The sequence below is a fragment of the Camellia sinensis genome, chromosome 1 (assembly GCF_055761805.1).
Source record: "Camellia sinensis isolate YWXY chromosome 1, ASM5576180v1, whole genome shotgun sequence".
NCBI lineage: Eukaryota > Viridiplantae > Streptophyta > Magnoliopsida > Ericales > Theaceae > Camellia > Camellia sinensis.
The window spans coordinates 40,990,498-41,011,475 of record NC_138961.1 but is presented as its reverse complement, the minus strand read 5'-3'; the positions used below and the strand labels follow the sequence as shown (position 1 = coordinate 41,011,475).

Genomic DNA, 20,978 nt, shown 5'->3' with positions numbered 1-20,978 from the left:
CAAGTGTGTGTATATGAGATAGTGGCAAAATGGTAAATATGGCAAACTCTTTAATTGGCTTATTTTAATCTAATTTAATCATACCTAATCAGTTTTCAGATAAATATACCATAAAATCACATTAATTATGAGGGTCACGGAACATCAATCGGTTTCTAATTCGGCCGCCGATAAGGCCTTCAATTAGCAGTTTAAACATATAAACATGAACAGATAATCAGACAATCAAACAGATAGAATGCAATTAACTAACATATACTCAGTTAATTCAGATTCCAATTTCAATCAGTCAGTTCAGTACTTTACTCAGTTCAATTATCAGTCAGTTATCAGTCATTATCCGTTTCGTTTAACAGTAATCGGTGATTATCGGTAATCAATCAGTCCCTAATCAGTAAACAGTATGAGGGTTGTTACAGTCTCCCCTCCTTATAAAGAGTTTAGTCCCCTAAACTCGAGTTACCTTCATTCTGGAAGAAAACAGGATTCAGTGGAAACAGTTCAGGATATCGTTTAGCCATGTTATCTTCCCTTTCCCAAGTGGCATACACGCCACCATGGTTCTGCCAGTCAACTTTCACTAACGGGATCTCTTTGTTCCTCAGTTTCTTGATCCGTCGGTTTACAATCTGTATAGGCCGTTCCTCGTAAGTGTAGTCATCACTCAACACTACGTGGGTAGGCTCTATTACATGGAAGGGATCCCGGAGATAGTCTCTCAACATAGAAATGTGGAAGACGTTATGCATATGCTCCATTTCAGGAGGAAGCGCAACTTGATACGCCACCGGATTGATTTTCTCAATAATCTCGTATGGTCCGACGTATCTCGGTGCTAGCTTGCCTTTGACTCCAAAACGAGTCTGGCCTTTCATTGGTGTCACTTTCACAAAAACGTGATCACCCACTTCATACTCTCTGTCCCGTCTTCTGACATCTGCATAACTTTTCTGTCTACTCTGTGCAGTTTTCAGTCTTTGCTGTATCAGTTTCACCTTCTCAGTTGTTTCATACACAATCTCGGGCCCAAGCAAAGGCCCATCTCCAACTTCTGCCCAGCAGATTGGAGATCTACATTTTCTGCCATACAATGCCTCGAAAGGCGCCATGCCAATACTCGAATGGTAGCTGTTGTTATACGCAAATTCAGCTAAGGGCAAATGGCTTTCCCAGTCTCCCTGAAAATCAAGGACACACATTCTCAGTAGATCCTCCAGAGTTTGGATGGTCCTTTCAGATTGGCCATCTGTCTGAGGATGATAGGCACTACTCAGCCTCAATTCAGTACCCAATGCAGTCTGTAGGCTTTGCCAAAACCTCGATGTAAACTTCGAATCCCTGTCAGAAACAATAGACACAGGCACTCCATGCAGTCTAACGATTTCATCAATATAGATAACAGCCAATTTGTCCGCATTATAAATCGTCTTGACAGGTAAGAAGTGAGCAGATTTGGTTAGTCTATCAACAATAACCCAAATTGAATCCATACCTTTTCTGGAGCGAGGTAATCCAACGATAAAATCCATCGTGATATGCTCCCATTTCCACTCTGGTATGGGTAGGGGTTGCAATAGTCCGGCAGGTCGTTGATGTTCAGCTTTGACCTGTTGGCAATGAAGACAGTTGGATACAAAATCAGCAATTTCTTTCTTCATTCCCGGCCACCAGAAATTCTGTTTCAGATCTTGGTACATTTTTGTATTCCCCGGATGGATAGACAATTTCGAATTGTGGCCTTCTTGCAGAACTCTTCTTTTCAGTTCAGTATCATTCGGTACACACAGTCTTTCTTGAAATTTCAGTACATTATTCTCACATTTGAATCCCGGTCTCGGTTTAGATTCTCTTTCTTCGATGATCTTTTTCAAGAAGTCATCCAGTTGCTGTTTCTCTTTAATCTCCTCGATCAGTGCCGGTTGAGCAGAAATAGCAGCTAAGATTCCACCTTGTCCTCTCAAAACAATTTCTATTTCAGATTTTTCCAGGTCACAAAGCAACTCTTTCTGCCCTGTAAGCAAACAGGCTAAGTTTCCAATCGATTTCCGGCTCAATGCATCGGCAACGGTATTGGCTTTTCCCGGATGGTACAATATCTGTAGGTCATAGTCTTTAATCAGTTCCAGCCATCTCCGCTGTCTCATATTCAGTTCTTTCTGTGTGAAGAAATACTTTAGACTCTTGTGGTCGGTGTATACTTCACATGTCACCCCGTACAGATAGTGACGCCAGATTTTCAGTGCAAATACTACTGCAGCAAGTTCCAGATCATGGGTCGGGTAATTCTTTTCATGTGGTCTCAGTTGTCGGGAAGCATAAGCTATAACCTTCCCATTCTGCATTAAAACACATCCCAAACCCTTATGAGAAGCATCACTAAATACAGTATAACCATCCGTACCTGAGGGTAAGGTAAGAACCGGTGCAGTCACTAATCGAGTTTTCAGCTCCTGGAAAGCAGATTCTCTTTGGTCAGTCCAGTCAAATGATGTCCCCTTCTGAGTTAACTGAGTCAATGGTAGGGCAATTTTGGAGAAATCTTTGACAAATCTTCTGTAATATCCAGCCAATCCCAAAAAGCTTCGGACTTCAGTCACATTTGTTGGTCTAGGCCAGTTCACTACAGCTTCAATTTTCTGCGGATCAACAGAAATTCCATTTTTGCTAACAACATGCCCCAGAAACATAACATGGTCAAGCCAAAATTCACATTTAGACAGTTTAGCATACAGTTTCTGTTCTCTTAAGGTTTGTAGGGCAAGTCTCAGATGATGTTCATGCTGTTCTATACTTTTGGAGTAAATCAATATGTCATCGATAAATACAACAATAAAGTCATCAAGGTATGGTTTAAAAATTCTGTTCATAAGGTCCATAAAGGCAGCAGGGGCATTCGTGACTCCAAAAGGCATAACCAAAAATTCATAATGTCCATACCTCGTTCTAAAAGCAGTTTTATCGATGTCTTCCGGTTTAACCTTCAGTTGATGATACCCCGATCTGAGATCAATCTTAGAAAACACTTGTGCACCCTGTAACTGATCAAATAAATCATCAATGCGTGGCAAAGGGTATTTGTTCTTTACAGTTACCTTATTCAGTTCACGGTAGTCAATGCACAGTCTCAGTGAGCCATCTTTCTTCTTGACAAACAAAACAGGAGCACCCCATGGCGAAGTGCTAGGTCTGATGAACTTTTTATCTAACAGTTCTTGCAATTGCACTTTCAGTTCCTTCAGTTCAGTTGGAGCCATTCTGTAAGGAGCTTTAGAAACTGGTTGTGTTCCGGGAATCATATCAACGGTAAATTCAATCTCCCTATCAGTCAAATCTCCTGGAAGATTATCTGGAAAAACATCTGGAAATTCCCTGACTATAGGAATACAATTCACATCAGTTTTAACACTATCATCAGTAGACACAGTCAGTACAGAACACAGATACCCTTTACATCCCTTTCTAATTAATTTAACAGCTTTCACTGACGAAATCAAATACGGAGGAGGTACTACTCCACTCCCATTAAACACAAATTCAGGTAGACCAGGTGGACGGAAAACAACTTGCTTGGTCACACAGTCAATAGTGGCATGATATTTTTGTAACCAATCCATCCCCAATATTACGTCAAAATAATCAATGTTCAATGGTAGTAAATCAATAAACAGATGCATATCCCCAACAATAATTTCACATGCGGGGTACATATAAGCACATGTCATGGATCCCCCTACGGGTGATGATACGGCTAGCAGATAGTTCATGGGTTCTAAGGGTCTATTCAATTTCCGTGAGAAAGCATGCGATACATAAGAATGCGTAGACCCCGAATCAATCAGTACATATGCATTTTGAGTACAGATAGAGAGAATACCTGACACAACGGTCTCGGTATTCTGCACATCTCCCGGTACTAGTGCGAACACTCGGCCTTGCCTCATAGGCTCTTTCCCGGTAACTCTGGGGTTAGGCCTTGGTGGAGCATTTGATACTGCTGCGCTTGGTGCAGCTTTACCACTGGCTTGTGGAGCAGAGGGGCAGTCTTTAACCATGTGGCCCACCTTGCCACACCTGTAACAGGCTCCAGATATTCTGTAGTAAACCCCTTTGTGCTTCTTGCCACATTCAGAACAGGGTGGTATGAAACCACTCCCTTGGCTGGGGCTAGTTGTCAACCCCGTATTCTGTTTCTTGTTGGCTGGGTTGTGCTTGCCTTTCTTAAATTTGAAACCCTGCCTTTTTCCATGCCATTCAGTCGTTGGTGTTTCAGATTGTTTCACTGCTGCAATGTTCGACTCGGCCATCAATGCCCGGTCGAGAACACCCACAAAAGTCGGTAACTTCAAAACATTTATCCGGTCAAGTATTGCCACATTAAGGCCACCTTCAAATTTCCTGGCCTTCTTATATTCAGTATCCACCATATGCGGTGCATATCTAGCAAGCTCAGTAAATTTCGTCTCATATTCCGCAACGGACATTGTGCCCTGCTTCAGCTGTTCAAATTCGGTCACTTTTCTATCCCTGACACACTGAGGGAAGTACTTTTCAAAGAAGGACTCCTTGAACTGAGCCCAAGTCATAACAGTGTTTGTTTCACGGATTAACATCCACCACCTTCTAGCCTCTTCTTGTAGGGTGAAGGTAGCTAACAATACTTTGTTTGCTTCTGAGCACGGAAACACCTCGAACAACTTTTCCGTTTCCAGAACCCAAGCTTCAGCTTTTAATGGTTCAAGGCCTCCCTGAAAGGATGGCGGTTTCATCTTGCTGAATTTATGGGTGAGAGCAATAATATCCCCATCATCCACATTAACATTAGGTTCCGGCTGTACCGGAGGAGGAGGAGGAGGTGGGGGCGGTTGGTTCTGTTGTTGTTCCAGTCTAGCAGTTATCAGTTCTATCATTCTTTCCATTCTTTCCATTCTTGCCTCAGTAGATGAGGACTCAGGTTCATTTGCATTGTCCATTTCACTATAAGCAGTTATAACAGTTTTAAACATAAGCAGTCATTTGTTTCATAGTTTAACACATTAACAGATATTCAGTCATAACATAGCCACACACTTTTCAAGTTCATGAGATGTCCTAATCACTTTTCTAGGACACCCTATAGCTCATTTGGACACGTGTGTGCGGTATAACTCGTGGTAAGTATCGCTCTGATACCACTCTGTCACGACCCAAACCCGGCCCTATGGGTTTAGTACCGTAACCGGCCAGTAATCCGAGATTACCGAAGGCCTGCAGAACAGTAATACAGTAAAACAGAGTACAGGGCCTGGCGGAAGCCAATACAGTAAATAAATAGTGTCCATTGAGCTGTGACAGTCTGTATGCAAAAAGGGTTTTCACACATTTATACATAAACAGTACGTACAATATTGACATTCATTCAATCTAGGGACTCAACCCTAGATAGCGGTACAGAAAACATTCCGTCTGTACAACACAGTATACAAAATTAACAGTCACACAGTACAGGGACCTAATCCCTGTATAACAGTACAGTAAACAGTCAGTCTATGCAAAACAGTGAAACAGTACAAAAAGGGGGAAATTCTAAAGCACCCCTAAGCCTTAACAGTAGGCTCGGAACCTCGCAGTGAGGCACAAAGGCTGGCTTGACAAAACTGGAGTTACCCTGACGCTCCTAGCTCCGTTCTGGTGCCTGTACACCTACATATATATATGAGCAGTGAGCTAAAGCCCAGTGAATAACATAAAGCGTAAAGGGGTTTAGAATGAATGTCCTTACAGTAATGAAAACAGTTCATTTCAATCAGTAATTCAGTTGCTCAGTACAGTAAACAGTCATATGTGGTACATCCATTAGCATAACAGTAACAGTAGGTCTTAAAAGACCGAACAGTAATGATGGCCATCAGTCAGTAAACAGTAGTGGTTTCACAAGGAAACCGACAGAGATCTCTGTGACAGTAACAGTAACAGTAAACCGTAGATACTAAGGATGCCACAGTACAGTTCAGAAATAAAGGACATACATTCATTCAGTAAATAATACCAGTTCAGTAAACAGTTCAGTTCAGTATTCAGAAGATAATCAGTTGAACATATCTTTACACAATTGTTACTCACAGAGTTCTGGGCTACAGTATGCTAGAGCGTGTCTCCCCAGTCGCCAACCCTACACAGTTAACAGGTTGAACACACTAAGCTACACAGTTGGGAAATCTCATAACTTAATCCCTAATTTGCCTTGGTGTGTTCTACAATGATATCCTCGTCAAGATGCCTTAAACTAGGCCTAAGAATGCCTAGGATGGGATGAGGATGCAAAAATACACTTAGAAAACATTTCGCAAAGTTTGCTGAAAATAGGAGCCTCGCTCGAGCGAGACTTTCTACGCTCGAGCGTAAGTCCAAAATCAAAGGCTTCGCTCGAGCGAGTAATCCTTCGCTCGAGCGGTCTGCAAAACAGTAAAAGTACTGGATGCTGAAATTTTACGCGCGATGGTCGCTCGATGGTCGCTCGAGCGGAGCCCTGGACAAAGGTGCTCGCTCGAGCGGGGAATCCTTCGCTCGAGCGAGGAAGCCAAATCTGGAATTTCCAGATTTGCCTCCCAAGCTCAAACCAAGCATTCAACCACTCCAAACTCGACCTCTTGGGCCCAAAATCTGGAAAACATCATTAAATTCAATGTATAACAAGTTTCAAAGCTCAATTCATGAATTCAAGCCCCAAAGGTGAGTCAAATAAAACCATATTCAAACCCATTTTCAAGAACAACATTCAAACATGTCATGCATGAGTTTTAAACCAAATTAAAGCTTCAAAGCTGTTTCAAAAGAGCTCATTTCTTTTCAAATCAGATGGAAACATGGTCTATAACAACAATATGAGCATGCATGTACCAATGTCCATGTAATCAACCTCAAAATGCAACAATACCAACATGCATGCAAGAAATGATCTTCAATCCCTCATTTATGGACCAAATCATGACTTAGCTCTACAAATTAACATGAATCATGCAAGAATGAACTCAAGAACAGCAACAAGAAGATGGATGTCCTACCTTGGGTGTAGAATTAGGAGTGAGGGAGCTCAAATTAGTAATTACCCTTCAATTCTTCAAGTTGACTAAGCCAAACCCCCAAGAACAACTCTATTCTCTCCCTTTCTCCCTCAAGGTCGGTGATGTGCTCAAAATGGCTGAGCAAAATGTTCTTCAAGTGTGTACATAAGGCTCAAGTGTGTGTATATGAGATAGTGGCAAAATGGTAAATATGGCAAACTCTTTAATTGGCTTATTTTAATCTAATTTAATCATACCTAATCAGTTTTCAGATAAATATACCATAAAATCACATTAATTATGAGGGTCACGGAACATCAATCGGTTTCTAATTCGGCCGCCGATAAGGCCTTCAATTAGCAGTTTAAACATATAAACATGAACAGATAATCAGACAATCAAACAGATAGAATGCAATTAACTAACATATACTCAGTTAATTCAGATTCCAATTTCAATCAGTCAGTTCAGTACTTTACTCAGTTCAATTATCAGTCAGTTATCAGTCATTATCCGTTTCGTTTAACAGTAATCGGTGATTATCGGTAATCAATCAGTCCCTAATCAGTAAACAGTATGAGGGTTGTTACAATTATACCTACTACCATGCCTGATAACCCCAACCCTAGTCTGAAAATCACCACCTCTCTATTTAATGGTCAGAACTATCTAGCATGGTCTCAGAGTTTGATTATAGTTTTGAAGAGCAGAGGGAAGATGGGGTATGTTGATGGCAGGATACAAGCACCTAGCACCACTGACCCAGGTTATGACCAATGGGAGATTACCAACTCTTTGATTATGGGTTGGCTTATTCATTCGAAGGTTCCAAAAATTGGTGAGGGCTACTTGTCTATGGAGACTACCCAGGATGTTTGGGATGTTGTGGCTACCACCTATTCCCGCAAAGGGAATCTCTCACAGGCATTTGAGTTGCGCCGCTCTATTGAGAGCTCTATTCAGGGAGAGCAGACTATTCTTCAGTACTTCACCTTCCTCACCAACGGCTAAAAATGCCTTGATCACCTGCAGGACTATAAGCCTATTTGCATTGCTGGTTCTGTCGGGTACAGGAAGTTCATCGCATAGGAACGGGTCTTTAAATTTTTGGCAGGCCTAAATGTGGAGTATGATCCGGTTAGGAGTCGAGTTCTGGGTATGGACACTCTTCCTTTACTTCAGGAGGCATTTGCCTATGTACAGAATGAGGAGAGTCGCCGGTCTGCTATGATGTCCTCTGTCTCTACTAACCACTCAGCATTACTGTCTACCCCTCGAGATGGCCTCAGACTAACTCCCATCTCTCCGTCTGTCGCCAAGGAGTCTGTATTCTATGATTATTGTAAGAAGCTGCGGCATACTCGTGAGACATATTGGAAGCTTCATGGGACTCCATCCGGGGGTCAAGGTATCGATCTGGTTCTAGAGTAGGTTGGTCAAGCTCATCTAGAGGATGTGGCTCCTATCCCCGAGCTCATCAGTCTAGTGCCGTTGATACACTTGATTCTAATTCTGCATCCATTGGCCCAGCTTCTGATGATCTCTCTAGCATGCCTACTCATGAGCTTGAGGATGTTTTGCGTCAATTGCTGGACCGCCGGTCTTCTACTGCTCTTAGTACATCTTCCTCGTCATTTGTCCGCTCAAGTAACTTAGCCTCTTCTCCTTGTATTTTCCTATCTCATAAGTCTTTGCCTTGGATTATTGATTCCGGTGCCTCAGATCATATGTCTGGCTCCTCTAATCTTTTCTCTGCCTATAAGCCCTCTTCAGGCTAGGATAAAGTTAGGATTGCAGATGGTACTGTTTCTTCCATTTCTGGAAAAGGTTTAGTCCACATTACTCCTACCATACCTCTATCTTCTGTTCTCCATGTTCCTAATTTTTCTGTTAATTTGTTATCCTTGAGTCATCTTACCCAGGATTTGAATTGTAGTGTGACGTTTTTTCCTAATCATTGTCTTTTTCAGGACCTTGTCACGAGGAGGACGATTGGCAGTGATAGTGCAGAAAATGGTCTCTATTTCCTGGATCAACTGGACAAGCTTGCTTATTCTTCCACCACGAGTCTTACTACCCTAGATGATTTATGGTTGTGGCATCGATGTCTTGGGCATCCTTCTTTTTATTTACTTAAACATTTATTTTCATCTGGTTTCGCAAATAATAATGTGTCTGAGTTTCTTTGTGAGTCTTGTCAACTCGGAAAACAACACAGAGCTTTTTTTGCTCCCAGTTTTAATAAAAGTTTAGTTCCTTTTTCATTAATACATTCTGATGTTTGGGGTCCCTCTCGTGTTATGTCTGTGAAAGGTTATCGATGGTTTGTTACATTTATTGATGATTTTTCTTGTACTACTTGGGTATATCTCATGAAAGACAAGAGTAAGGATTTCTCTATGTTCCGCAATTTTCATAAGATTATTTGTACTTAGTTTGGGGCCACTGTCAAACTATTTCATTCTAATAATAAGGGGGAATACATAGATTCCGGGTTACGACAATATTTTTCTACTCATGGAATTATCCATCTGACCTCTTGCACCAATACCCCTCAACAAAATAGGGTGGCAGAACGCAAGAATCGCTATCTTCTTGACATGGCTCGATGCATGTGTTTTTCTATGAGTGTGCCTCGGTCCTATTGGGGCGACGCTGTTCTCATCGCTGCACATCTTATTAATCGTCTTCCTATCCAGGTCTTACAAAAACAAGCTCCTCTTCAAGTCCTCCTAGGTTCCCAGTCCTTGTTTTCTATTCCTCCCAAAATATTTGGTTGTGTCTATTTTGTTCATAATCACTCTCCTACTCGTGGTAAGTTGAACCCTCGCTCCCTCAAATGTATTTTCCTTGGTTACTCTCCTACTCAAAAAGGGTATAAGTGTTACCACCCTCTTTCTCGTAAGTGGTTTGTGTCCATGGATGTCACTTTCTTTGAGTCCCAGTCCTATTTCTTGTCCTGTCCAGTGTCACAGTCCTCCCTTTCGGGGGCGCGTTGGTGTGAAGTGAGTCATGTGATTCCTATGGTGGAACCAGTTGTTCTTGCACCAACCTCTTCTACTGGGACTACAGAACCCAATGTGTAACAACCCTCACTCCAGCTTAGTCATACTTGCATACATTTATGTATGATCTCTTCTTGTTTGTTACATTTGCAAATGTTGTCTTGTTTTGCTTGAGTGTTGCCTGCGTGCTTTGTTCTTGCCTGGTGTGTTGCCAAGGTCATCTTAAGCCTAGTCACCTTTGAATCCTCTTTACACTTAGAACTATCTTGGAACCACTTTGGTTGACCTCCATCTTTGCCCTGGCATATTGGCCGAGATGTCACTATCTAGGCCGAGGTGTGCAGCACCAAGGCCGAGATGTGTATTATCTATGCTGAGATGTTGTCCCTGCACCTAAGTGAATTTGTTCCTGGATTGGTATGACCTAGACCGAGGTGTGGCACATCTAGGCCAAGGTGTGGCACAGCTTAGTCAAGTGTTGTCCTTCCAAGCTGATGTCGTTGTCACCCTACTTGCCGAAGCTTTGTCCTTAGCCGAGATCATCACTTGCCGGAGTGCTCTTGCCGTCTAGCTTGTTGAACACACTTTGTCATAGTCTTATCTTGTCAGTCAGTCACCTTTTTTAGAAGAGCCAATCAGCCGATGCCACGTGTCCCAGCAGAGGGTTAAGTCAATCACTGTCGAGAGAACATATCATTTTGTATCAAATCTTGTCTTTTAGAGAGAGAGAGACTCTAGAAAGAAGAAGGTGAGGCTTTTAAGTGAGAGAGTAGACTTCCAAGCTTGATCGTTGGAGTTCGAACCGTTACATTCGAGTTTTGAGGTTAGAATCTTAATCTACTCTTGTTATTCTTTTTGATCATCTAGCTGCATTGCACGACCGAATCTGTTCTGCATGCCATGCATTGATTTAAAGTTGGTTTTAGAAAGAGAAAATAGTGTTCATGTGTTCTTGAATAAAAGTCTTGTTTTGATCCGAAAGTTTGCATCAAGAACCATGTTTTGTGTTTGTTTTCTTAAGATCTTCATGTATGGGTACCCAGGTCCATGATTTCGAACTCATAGCATGAAATCTCAGATTTTGTAATAACAAGTTATGATTTTAGCATACATGTTCTTCAAAGGGAAACCCAGACTTTTCCGACCTCGCTTTTGAATGTGGCCGTCGGGACCACACCTCGGCGAGAAGGTGTGGGACCTCGGCCAAGACCTGGTTGGTGCCCAGCATATTTCCCGAGATGAGAAACAGTGTTTTGTTTTGATTTAACTTAGTTTTGAAGAATGCCGAGATCATCCGTTTGCATGAGAAGCTTATTTGAAAATGCATTCAATAGACCTTGCCATGTGTTTGTAGGACTTGGACTCTTGCCTTGACCCCGACGTTTGAAGAACTATGTGAGTGGTATTTTTAATAAAGCTATGTTATAAGCTTTGATAAAGCTTTGCTTTGTTTTGAAAAGTATTTGATCAAGCATGAATGATTATCCCTATTTTGTGTATCAATTATTAACTTTGTTTTGGATGACATTCTTGGAAAGTCCCTTGTGCTGGAGGACTCTAAACTTTCGCAGTACAAGTCTTTTTCGTGTTAGAGGACTTTAAGCCTTTGTAACTTAGGTCCTTTTGTGCTAGAGGACTCTAAACTCTTTGTAGCACTCTTGTTTGAGATATCTCCCTTGCCACCGATGGCCTTGTGCAGGTGGGTTCGTTTAATCGATTCTGAATCGATTATTCCCTTGTTTTGCCACTGACGGATTACCGCGTGGGTTTGTTGTTCAGTATGTCATCATTTTGTAATATGTTGATGCTAGTAAGCATCCTTTGGAGCTTCGAAGATTTGTTAGATGAACGTGGTTCATCCCTTGATTTGTCAAGTTTGACATGTTTTGTTTTGAAAGACTTCGGCTATTATTCATGCAAACCTTTATTACTTGTACCATTCACTGAGTATCCAAGCTCACCCTCTCTATATATATGTAGGTGATGAGCAAGACGGCGACGACGCCTAGATGTGTTTTACAAGCTTGTTTTGGATTCATGTTATGTCGGCTTGACTTGTATTCATGTCGGCAATCTTGAAGATTATGCTTCTCGACCTGTTTTTTTTTTTTTGATCGGCAAAGAGAAATCTTTATTGATGAAAGTATACAAGAAGGATACAGGACATCAATAAAGAGGAGCTTGGAACATACTGAAGCTCCAAGCTCCAAAAAGGAAAGAGCCCAACAACAATACAAAAAGGAACAAAAAGATTCAAACAGTCTACAAACCAGCTAAATTGCACAGAACATAAACACCAACTGAGCAAACTCCACCCTCAATATGCTGATATGAGCTAAAGCACACAGATTCATAGCAAAAAGCAGCACACAGATTGATCCCAGACTGCGTGGCACAAGGCATTATCATCACAGACGCATAAAAAAAAAACGAAACTGTGCTTGAGCAGAGCAGACTAGCAGATCAGAACAGATACAAACAGACTACCAGATCAGCAACAACCATCTTAATACATCTCCGGATCAAAAAGCAAAGCCCATCATTAATTTGCTGATATGAGCTAATCCATTGAACTGATAAATCTGGACAGCATGAGAGTAGATGAACCACTGTTGGTTCTATACCAGAAAGAACAAGCAGACTGCACAGCTACAGAATCCCAGCATATGTACATTACACAGATGCAAGTCAACACAGTACAAACACTATAGCAGAGGCTCCCTACATCACAACTCCAGCCGTTCAGTCCATTGCACCTACCCCTCCCAAACACCTCCTTATTTGCCTCAGATTGGTACCAAAATCCTGTACAGAGAACTGAAAGTCTCTTAGATATGGGTTTACCCAGAAAGCAATCCTGATTTTAATTAATTCACAGATATCCTCTAAATTTGGGGGAGTTGCTCTAAAGACACACTCATTCCTGCATCTCCAGACTGACCACATCACTGCCAATGGAATTGCCCCCCAAATCAACCTTTCTTTCTTCTTTAACTTTCCCCCAGCCCACCACAGGAGGAGACTCTCCACAGTGCACGGCAAAGCAGATTGGACATCCCACCACTTTAGCATTTCAGTCCATATGTTCCACACAAATGGGCACCAGATTAAGACATGGTTCAGTGATTCACTTTCGCTGTTACAAAACACACAAACTGTGGGGTCATTTTCACAGATCACTCCCAGCCTTTGTAGAAACTCCCTGGTCTTAATTCTTCCTTTCCAGGCAAACCACCCAAACAATTGAACCTTTGGAGGGACATGTTTGAGCCACAACAATTTAGTAATTCTCAGGGTGGCACCAGCATTACTCACCATAAAACTATACAAATCTGCTGTTTTTAGGATCCCAAGAGATGAAGCTGCCCAAACTGGATGATCTTCACACTCAACACATAGATCAGGGGCTGCTACCAGGAAATTATTGAGCCTAACCAATTCCATCTCCTCCCAGTCATATAGTTGTCTTCTAAAGTCAAGAGACCAAGCCCCTGCTATGGTTTTTTTATCAACCAACACTCTCAAGCACTCTCTTTTTTCCAAAGACAACCGATACAGAGTTGGAAATTCATCTTTCAAACACACAGATTGACACCAAGCATCTGACCAAAATCTGATCCGCACCCCATCCCCTACTTTCAGCTTGAAATTATGCAAATAAAACTCCTTTAGGCTACTACACTGTTCAGCAACCGAGACAATTCCATTCCACACCGCTGAGTACCCAATTGATGGATTTAAAGATGGAAGCCAACTAGTCACCTTCATCTTATATCTACTGCAAATGATTCTTTTCCACAAAGCATCCTTTTCGCTACCAAACCTCCACCACCACTTGACTAGCAAGCATTTATTTACATCCCTCAAATTTCTAATGCCCAAACCACCTTGATCTACTCTTTTTGACATGTCCTCCCATTTTATCATATGAATTTTCCTTTTCGCATCAGAACCACCCCATAAAAAATTAGCTTGAAGCTTCTCCAATTCTTTAGCAACCCCCTCAGGCATTTTAAACAAAGATAAATAAAACATTGGCAAAGCTGAAGATACTGATTTAATCAGTATTAACCTTCCGGCAAAAGACAGCATCTTCCTCTTCCACCCAGCTAGTTTACTTTTCACTTTTTCCACTACTGGTTTCCAAGTAGCTAGCCTCCTTGGATTAGCACCTAGTGGCATCCCTAGATAAGTGAGTGGCAACGATTTAACTTTACAATTTAGGATTGCAGCCATATCATTCATCATCTCCGCAAAAACACCCACACCACAAACCACGCTCTTGTGAAAATTTATCTTCAAACCCGACATGATTTCAAAGCACCTTAGCACCCTTTTCAGTTTCCTCACCTCCTCCACCTTTGCTTCACTGAATAAGAGTGAATCATCCGCAAACTGTAAATGAGTTAACACCACCCCCTCACAACCTACTTTTACCCCTTTGATTAGGTTTAGCTCACGAGCTCTACTCAACAACATGTGTAGGCCTTCAGCTACTAAATTGAACAGGAAAGGGGATAGAGGGTCACCTTGCCTTAGCCCCCTTTGAGGGCTAAACTCTTCGGTAGGAGAACCATTGACGAGTACTGAGACCCTTGCAGTTGTAACACACTCCTTCATCCAATTAATCCATTTAGTTCCAAACCCAAACTTGGAGAACATATCAAACAGAAAACCCCAATTAATAGAGTCATATGCTTTCTCAAAATCCAGCTTAATGAGCACACCCTTCTTCTTGGCCTTCTTCCAACCCTCTACAACCTCATTAGCAACAAGTACTCCATCTAGACCTGTAATACTTGTATTTTGCATACGTCGGCTTGAGAAGCCTTTTGATGAAGATGTAATATGTATTTTGTTTTATTAATCAGCCGATTGAAAAAAAAAATCATATTATGTATGTCATTTCATTTGATCTATGCACAGCTCTTATGGACTAACTAGATTTGTATATATCGCTTTCACACATAATAGCCCATATGTAATACTCTGATTGTGTGTGAATTTTGAAAGATGGCCTTCGGTAATCTCGGATTACTGGCCATCATGGCACCATCCTACTAGGGGCGGTTTGGGGTCGTGACAGAATGGTATCAGAGCACAAGTTCCTTAGTATACGTTTTTCACACACTTTGAGTCCTGAAGAGCATAAGATTTCCTTTAGAAGGATGTTAGGATTGCATCATATTGCTTGTTATTTGAACAAGGTGTGCATCGTCTCGGCATGCTTAATTGTTACTTGCCTACGTGTTTGTTTGCTCATTTCATTTTAAAGTTACACTTTGCATAATCATAGCATCATAACGAGAGGTAGACCTCCCGTTGGCCGAGATCAGTTCGAGGACAGATTAGACAGACTGGAAAGATTAGTTGAAGGTTTGGCCCGCGAGTTAAGGCAAACAAGACAGCAGTACGCTAGTGTTACTTCGACTCAGGCCGAACAAACAAACGGCCGAAATGCAGTTCCGCCTCCACCTCCACCTCCTCTAGTACCACAAGTGCTCCCACAGCCAGCTTTATATGGGGACAGCACGATAGCTTTGATTAGAGAGTTCAAGAAAATGGGTATAGAGCCGATGAAAGCCGAAGCATGGGTTTTGGAAATGGAAAAGCTGTTTGAGATCTTCCCCAGCACTGACGCTCAGAAGGTGTTATTGGCAGCCTTTACATTAGATGACGACGCTCGTAGATGGTGGATGAAGGTTCAAGAAAGCAATCTAGACTAGACCTGGACCCGATTTTTGGAATTGTTCTATAATAAGCATTTTCCCCTAAGTGTTCGAGATCGCAAGACTACCGAATTTCAGACTTTGACGCAAGGCAGTAGAACAGTGGCCAAGTACGACCGTGCTTTTACCGAGTTGGCGAGGTATGCACCCCACATGGTCAACGATGAATACATGAAGGCTAGGAAGTTTGAAAGTGGGCTTCGTGGACCGATACAAGACCGAGTTAACATGCTCAACATGCCGACTTACGCCGGAGTATTGGACAAAGCCATCCTGGCCGAAGCTAACTTGAACAGATACCACGGTTTAGGAGAGAACCAGAGAAAAAGGTAGAGCTATGACAACCGCCGAGCACAGTTCGGTACCAAGAAGAAAGCGAGTGTTGGTAGTTCAAGCAACCCAAGATAGGAGGGTGGTACCAAGCCGACATGTTCGAGTTGTGGGAAGCTGCATTTCGGGGTCTGTCGTCTGGCGTCTGGAGCTTGTTATGAATATGGTGAAATAGGTCATTATGTGAGAGACTGTCCTATGACAAAGACTGATGATAGCAAGAAAGACGAGAATACCTCGGGTTCCGTACAGAAAGGTAATGTTGGGAAAGGACAGGTGAGGCAGGGCAGAGTTTTTGCACTAGTACCCGGAGACACTCAGAATGCTAAGACAGTAGTGTCAAGTATACTCGCAATTTGCTCTCAAGATGCATATATATTGATTGATTCGGGTTCTACGCATTCATTCGTTTCTGCTAAGTTTGCCAAGAAGATTAATAGGAAACTAGAATCCCTTGATTATGTGTTAGCTGTGTCTACTCTATCTGGGAGATCTATGATTGTTGCATCCATCTATAGAGCATGTGTTGTTGTGATTGAGAATGTTGAATTGTTAGTTGATTTAATGCCATTGGACATGACCCATTTTGATGTTATACCGGGAATGGATTGGTTAGTAGCAAATCACGCATCCATAAACTGTGTTTCTAAAAGTGTCACGTTGAAACCCCCAAACCTAACCGAGGTTACGTTTTAGGGTAAAGGAATGGTATCCCTACCTTACTTAATCTCATCCATGAAAGCCTATAAGTTGATCCAAAAAGGGTGTCAAGGTTATTTGTGTAGTGTACTAAGTAATCTGAATGGAAGTGTTGAGTTAGCCGATATTCCAGTTGTTAATGAATTCCCCGACGTCTTTCCTAATGATTTGCCTAGTCACTTAGTTGATAGAGGGGTAGAATTTACTGTTGACGTCATGTCGGGAACCCAGCCTATCTCTAAAATACCCTATAGAATGGCCCCCGCCGAGCTTAAAGAATTGAAACTACAACTACAAGAGTTGTTAGATAAGAGTTTTGTTAGGCCGAGCACTTCACCTTGGGGAGCACCCGCCTTGTTTGTTAAGAAGAAGGATAGTACACTCCATCTTTGTATTGATTACCGGGAACTAAATAAGGTAACCATTAAGAATAAGTACCCATTGCCGAGGATAGATGATTTGTCTGATCAGTTGCAAGGAGCACGAGTCTTTTCTAAAATTGACCTTAGGTCGGGTTACCATCAACTTAAGATTAAAGCTAAGGATGTTGAGAAGACCGCTTTTCGGACGAGGTACGGCCACTACGAATTTTTAGTGATGCCTTTTGGAGTAACCAATGCCCCTGCATCATTTATAGATTTGATGAACAGAGTCTTTAAGCCATATCTAGATGAGTTTGTGGTTGTCTTCATTGATGATATATTAATCTACTCTAAGAGTAAAGCTGAGCATGAGGATCATTTGAGACTTACCTTACAAACTTTGAGAGATCGAAAATTGTATGTTAAGTTTAACAAGTGTGAGTTTTGGCTTTCCACTATTTCCTTTTTGGGCCATTTGATTGATGAGGAGGGTATTTCGGTCGACCCTAGTAAAATTGAAGCCGTTGTGAATTGGCCGAGGCCGACTAATGTGTCCGAGGTTCGTAGTTTTCTGGGGTTGGCAGGTTATTACCGGAAGTTTGTGAAGGATTTCTCAAGGATTGCAATCCTATTGACACAACTGACTAAGTAGGGAGCGGCTTACGAATGGACTGAGGATAGCGAATCAGCCTTCCAGGAGTTGAAGACGAGGTTAGTGACAGCACCAATTCTTGTGCTGCCATCTGGTAATGAAGAGTTTCAAATTTATAGTGATGCTTCACATAAGGGTTTAGGTTGTGTGTTAATGCAAAAGAATAAGGTCATAGCATATGCATCTCGTTAGTTGAAGCCACATGAAAAGAACTATCCTACCCATGATTTAGAACTAGCAGCCGTAGTATTTGCTTTGAAGATTTAGCGTCACTACTTGTATGGAGCTTCTTGTCAGGTTTTTACAGATCATAAGAGTTTAAAGTACTTGTTCACTCAGAAAGAATTGAACATGAGACAGAGAAGATGGCTTGAGTTGTTGAAAGACTACGATATGCAAATTCAATATCATCCAAGTAAAGCTAACACCGTAGCCAACACTTTGAGCAGAAAGATGGTTGGAAATTTGGCATGTTTAACCATGATCTCAGTGGAGCCAACTATTGTTGAAGAAGTAAAGGCGAGACAGATGGAGGACGAATTCTTCAAGAAGGTAGCCGATGAGATTATGGTTCCAAGTTTGCTGTTCATCCAGGGAACACCAAGATGTATCAGGATGTGAAGTAGACATTTTGGTGGCCGAATATGAAAGGAGAAATAGCCGAATTCATGTCCCAGTGTTTGCATTGTCAACAAGTGAAAGCAGAACATCAAAGGCCAGCAGGACTTCTTCAACCCTTGTCGATTCCTGAGTGGAAATGGGAACACATCTCCATGGACTTTGTGGTTGGTTTGCTGAAGACACAAAAGGGTATGGATTCGATTTGGGTCATCGCGGATAGACTAACTAAGTCAGCGCACTTCTTGCCTGTTAAGATCACCTTCAATGCCGATCAACTTGCTTTATTGTATGTGAATGAGATTGTTAGACTTCATGGAGTGCCGATGTCTATTGTGTCAGATCGAGATCCGAAGTTTGTTTCCAGATTTTGGCAGAGTCTACAGAGAGCTTTCGGAGCCGAGTTGAGGTTTAGCACAGCTTTTCATCCCCAGACTGATGGGCAAACAGAGAGAACGATTCAGACACTTGAAGATATGCTTAGACTATGTGTATTGGACCTCCAAGGAAGTTGGGGAGTACATTTGCTATTAGTGGAATTTACCTACAACAACAGTTATCAAGCTAGCATTGGCATGGCGCCGTATGAAGCATTGTATGGAAGAAGGTGTAGGTCGACAATATGTTGGACCGAGGTAGGAGGCAAAGCTCTGCTTGGTCCCGAGTTAATTCAAGCAACAACCGAGAAGATTAAGCTCATTCAGCAAAGAATCAAAACCACTCAGAGTCAACAGAAGAGTTATGCCGACCAGAGAAGAAGGGAGTTAGAATTTGAAGTCGGAGATCATGTATTCCAAAAGATTTCGCCGATGAAAGTGGTTACAAGATTTGGGAAGAAGGGTAAGTTGGCACCCTGTTACATCGGGCCTTTTGAAGTTCTTGAGAAGGTTAACCTCGCTGCCTACAGACTTGCTTTGCCGCCAGAATTGAGCCAAGTCCATAATGTGTTTCATATTTCGATGTTGAGGAAGTATATTCAAGATCCACTGCATGTGATCGACTATTTCGGGATTGTAGTTAATGAGGATTTAGGCTACGAAGAGAAGCCAATACGGATTATCGATAGGTAGGTGAAACAATTGAGAAGTAAGTTGATACCAATGGTGAAAGTCGAATGGAAGGAGCATTACGGACAGGATGCTACTTGGGAAATGGAAGATGAAATGAAAGTCCGACATCCAGAATTGTTTTTGGAACAAGGTAACTCAAGTTTGGGGACCAAACTTCTTTAAGGGGGTAGGATGTAACAACCCTCATTCCAACTTAGTCATACTTGCATACATTTATGTATGATCTTGTCTTGTTATGTTACATTTGCAAATGTTGTCTTGTTTTGCTTGAGTGTTGCCTGCGTGCTTTGTTTGTGCCTGGTGTGTTGTCAAGGTCATCTTAAGCCTAGTCACCTTTGAATCCTCTTTACACTTAGAACTATCTTGGAACCACTTTGGTTGACCTCCATCTTCGCCCTGGCATATTGGCCGAGATGTCACTATCTAGGCCGAGGTGTGCAGCACCAAGGCCGAGATGTGTATTATCTACGCCGAGATATTGTCCCTGCACCTAAGTGATTTTGTTCCTGGATTGGTATGACCTAGACCGAGGTGTGGCACATCTAGGCCAAGGTGTGGCATAGCTTAGTCAAGGGTTGTCCTTCCAAGCCGATGTCGTTGTCACCCTACTTGCCGAAGCTTTGTCCTTAGCCGAGATCATCACTTGCCGGAGTGCTCTTGCCGTCTAGCTTGTTGAACACACTGTGTCATAGTCTTATCTTGTCAGTCAGTCACCTTTTTTAGAAGAGCCAATCAGCCGATGCCACGTGTCCCAGCAGAGGGTTAAGTCAATCACTGTCGAGAGAACATATCATTTTGTATCAAATCTTGTCTTTTAGAGAGAGAGAGACTCTAGAAAGAAGAAGGTGAGGCTTTTAAGTGAGAGAGTAGACTTCCAAGCTTGATCGTTGGAGTTCAAACCGTTACATTCGAGTTTTGAGGTTAGAATCTTAATCTACTCTTGTTATTCTTTTTGATCATCTAGCTGCATTGCACGACCGAATCTGTTCTGCATGCCATGCATTGATTTAAAGTTGGTTTTAGAAAGAGAAAATAGTGTTCATGTGTTCTTGAATAAAAGTTTTGTTTTGATCCGAAAGTTTGCATCAAGAACCATGTTTTGTGTTTGTTTTCTTAAGATCTTCAAGTATGGGTACCCAGGTCCATGATTTCGAACTCATAGCAAGAAATCTTAGATTTTGTAATAACAAGTTATGATTTTAACATACATGTTCTTCATCTTTTTGTTCGTCATGTTCTTCAGAGGGAAACCCAGATTTTTCCGACCTCGCTTTTGAATGTGGTCGTCGGGACCACACCTCGGCGAGAAGGTGTGGGACCTCGGCCAAGACCTGGTTGGTGCCCAGCATGTTTCCCGAGATGAGAAACAGTGTTTTGTTTTGATTTAACTTAGTTTTGAAGAATGTCGAGATCATCCATTTGCATGAGAAGCTTATTTGAAAATGCATTCAATAGACCTTGCCATGTGTTTGT

General features: G+C 41.9%; 1 protein-coding gene across 1 annotated transcript; it reads right to left on the bottom strand.

Moving 5' to 3' along the window:
* Positions 1–12,307: 12,307 nt before the first annotated feature.
* On the bottom strand, positions 12,308–14,857 carry LOC145792235 (uncharacterized). The gene is made up of 3 exons (XM_082873038.1): positions 12,806–14,857; positions 12,533–12,694; positions 12,308–12,430 (listed from the first exon to the last, which is right to left on the bottom strand). The coding sequence occupies exons 1-3, from the start codon at positions 14,855–14,857 to the stop codon at positions 12,308–12,310; spliced, it is 2,337 nt and encodes a 778-aa protein (XP_082729164.1).
* Positions 14,858–20,978: the final 6,121 nt, after the last annotated feature.

Coding starts and splice junctions, on each gene's coding strand:
- LOC145792235 (XM_082873038.1), bottom strand. CDS start 14,857: ATGCAAAATACAAGTATTACAGGTCTAGATGGAGTACTTGTTGCTAAT. Junction 12,695..12,805: donor TAAGGAGGTGTTTGGGAGGG/GTAGGTGCAATG, acceptor GGGATTCTGTAG/CTGTGCAGTCTGCTTGTTCT. Junction 12,431..12,532: donor AGATGGTTGTTGCTGATCTG/GTAGTCTGTTTG, acceptor TGTGCCACGCAG/TCTGGGATCAATCTGTGTGC.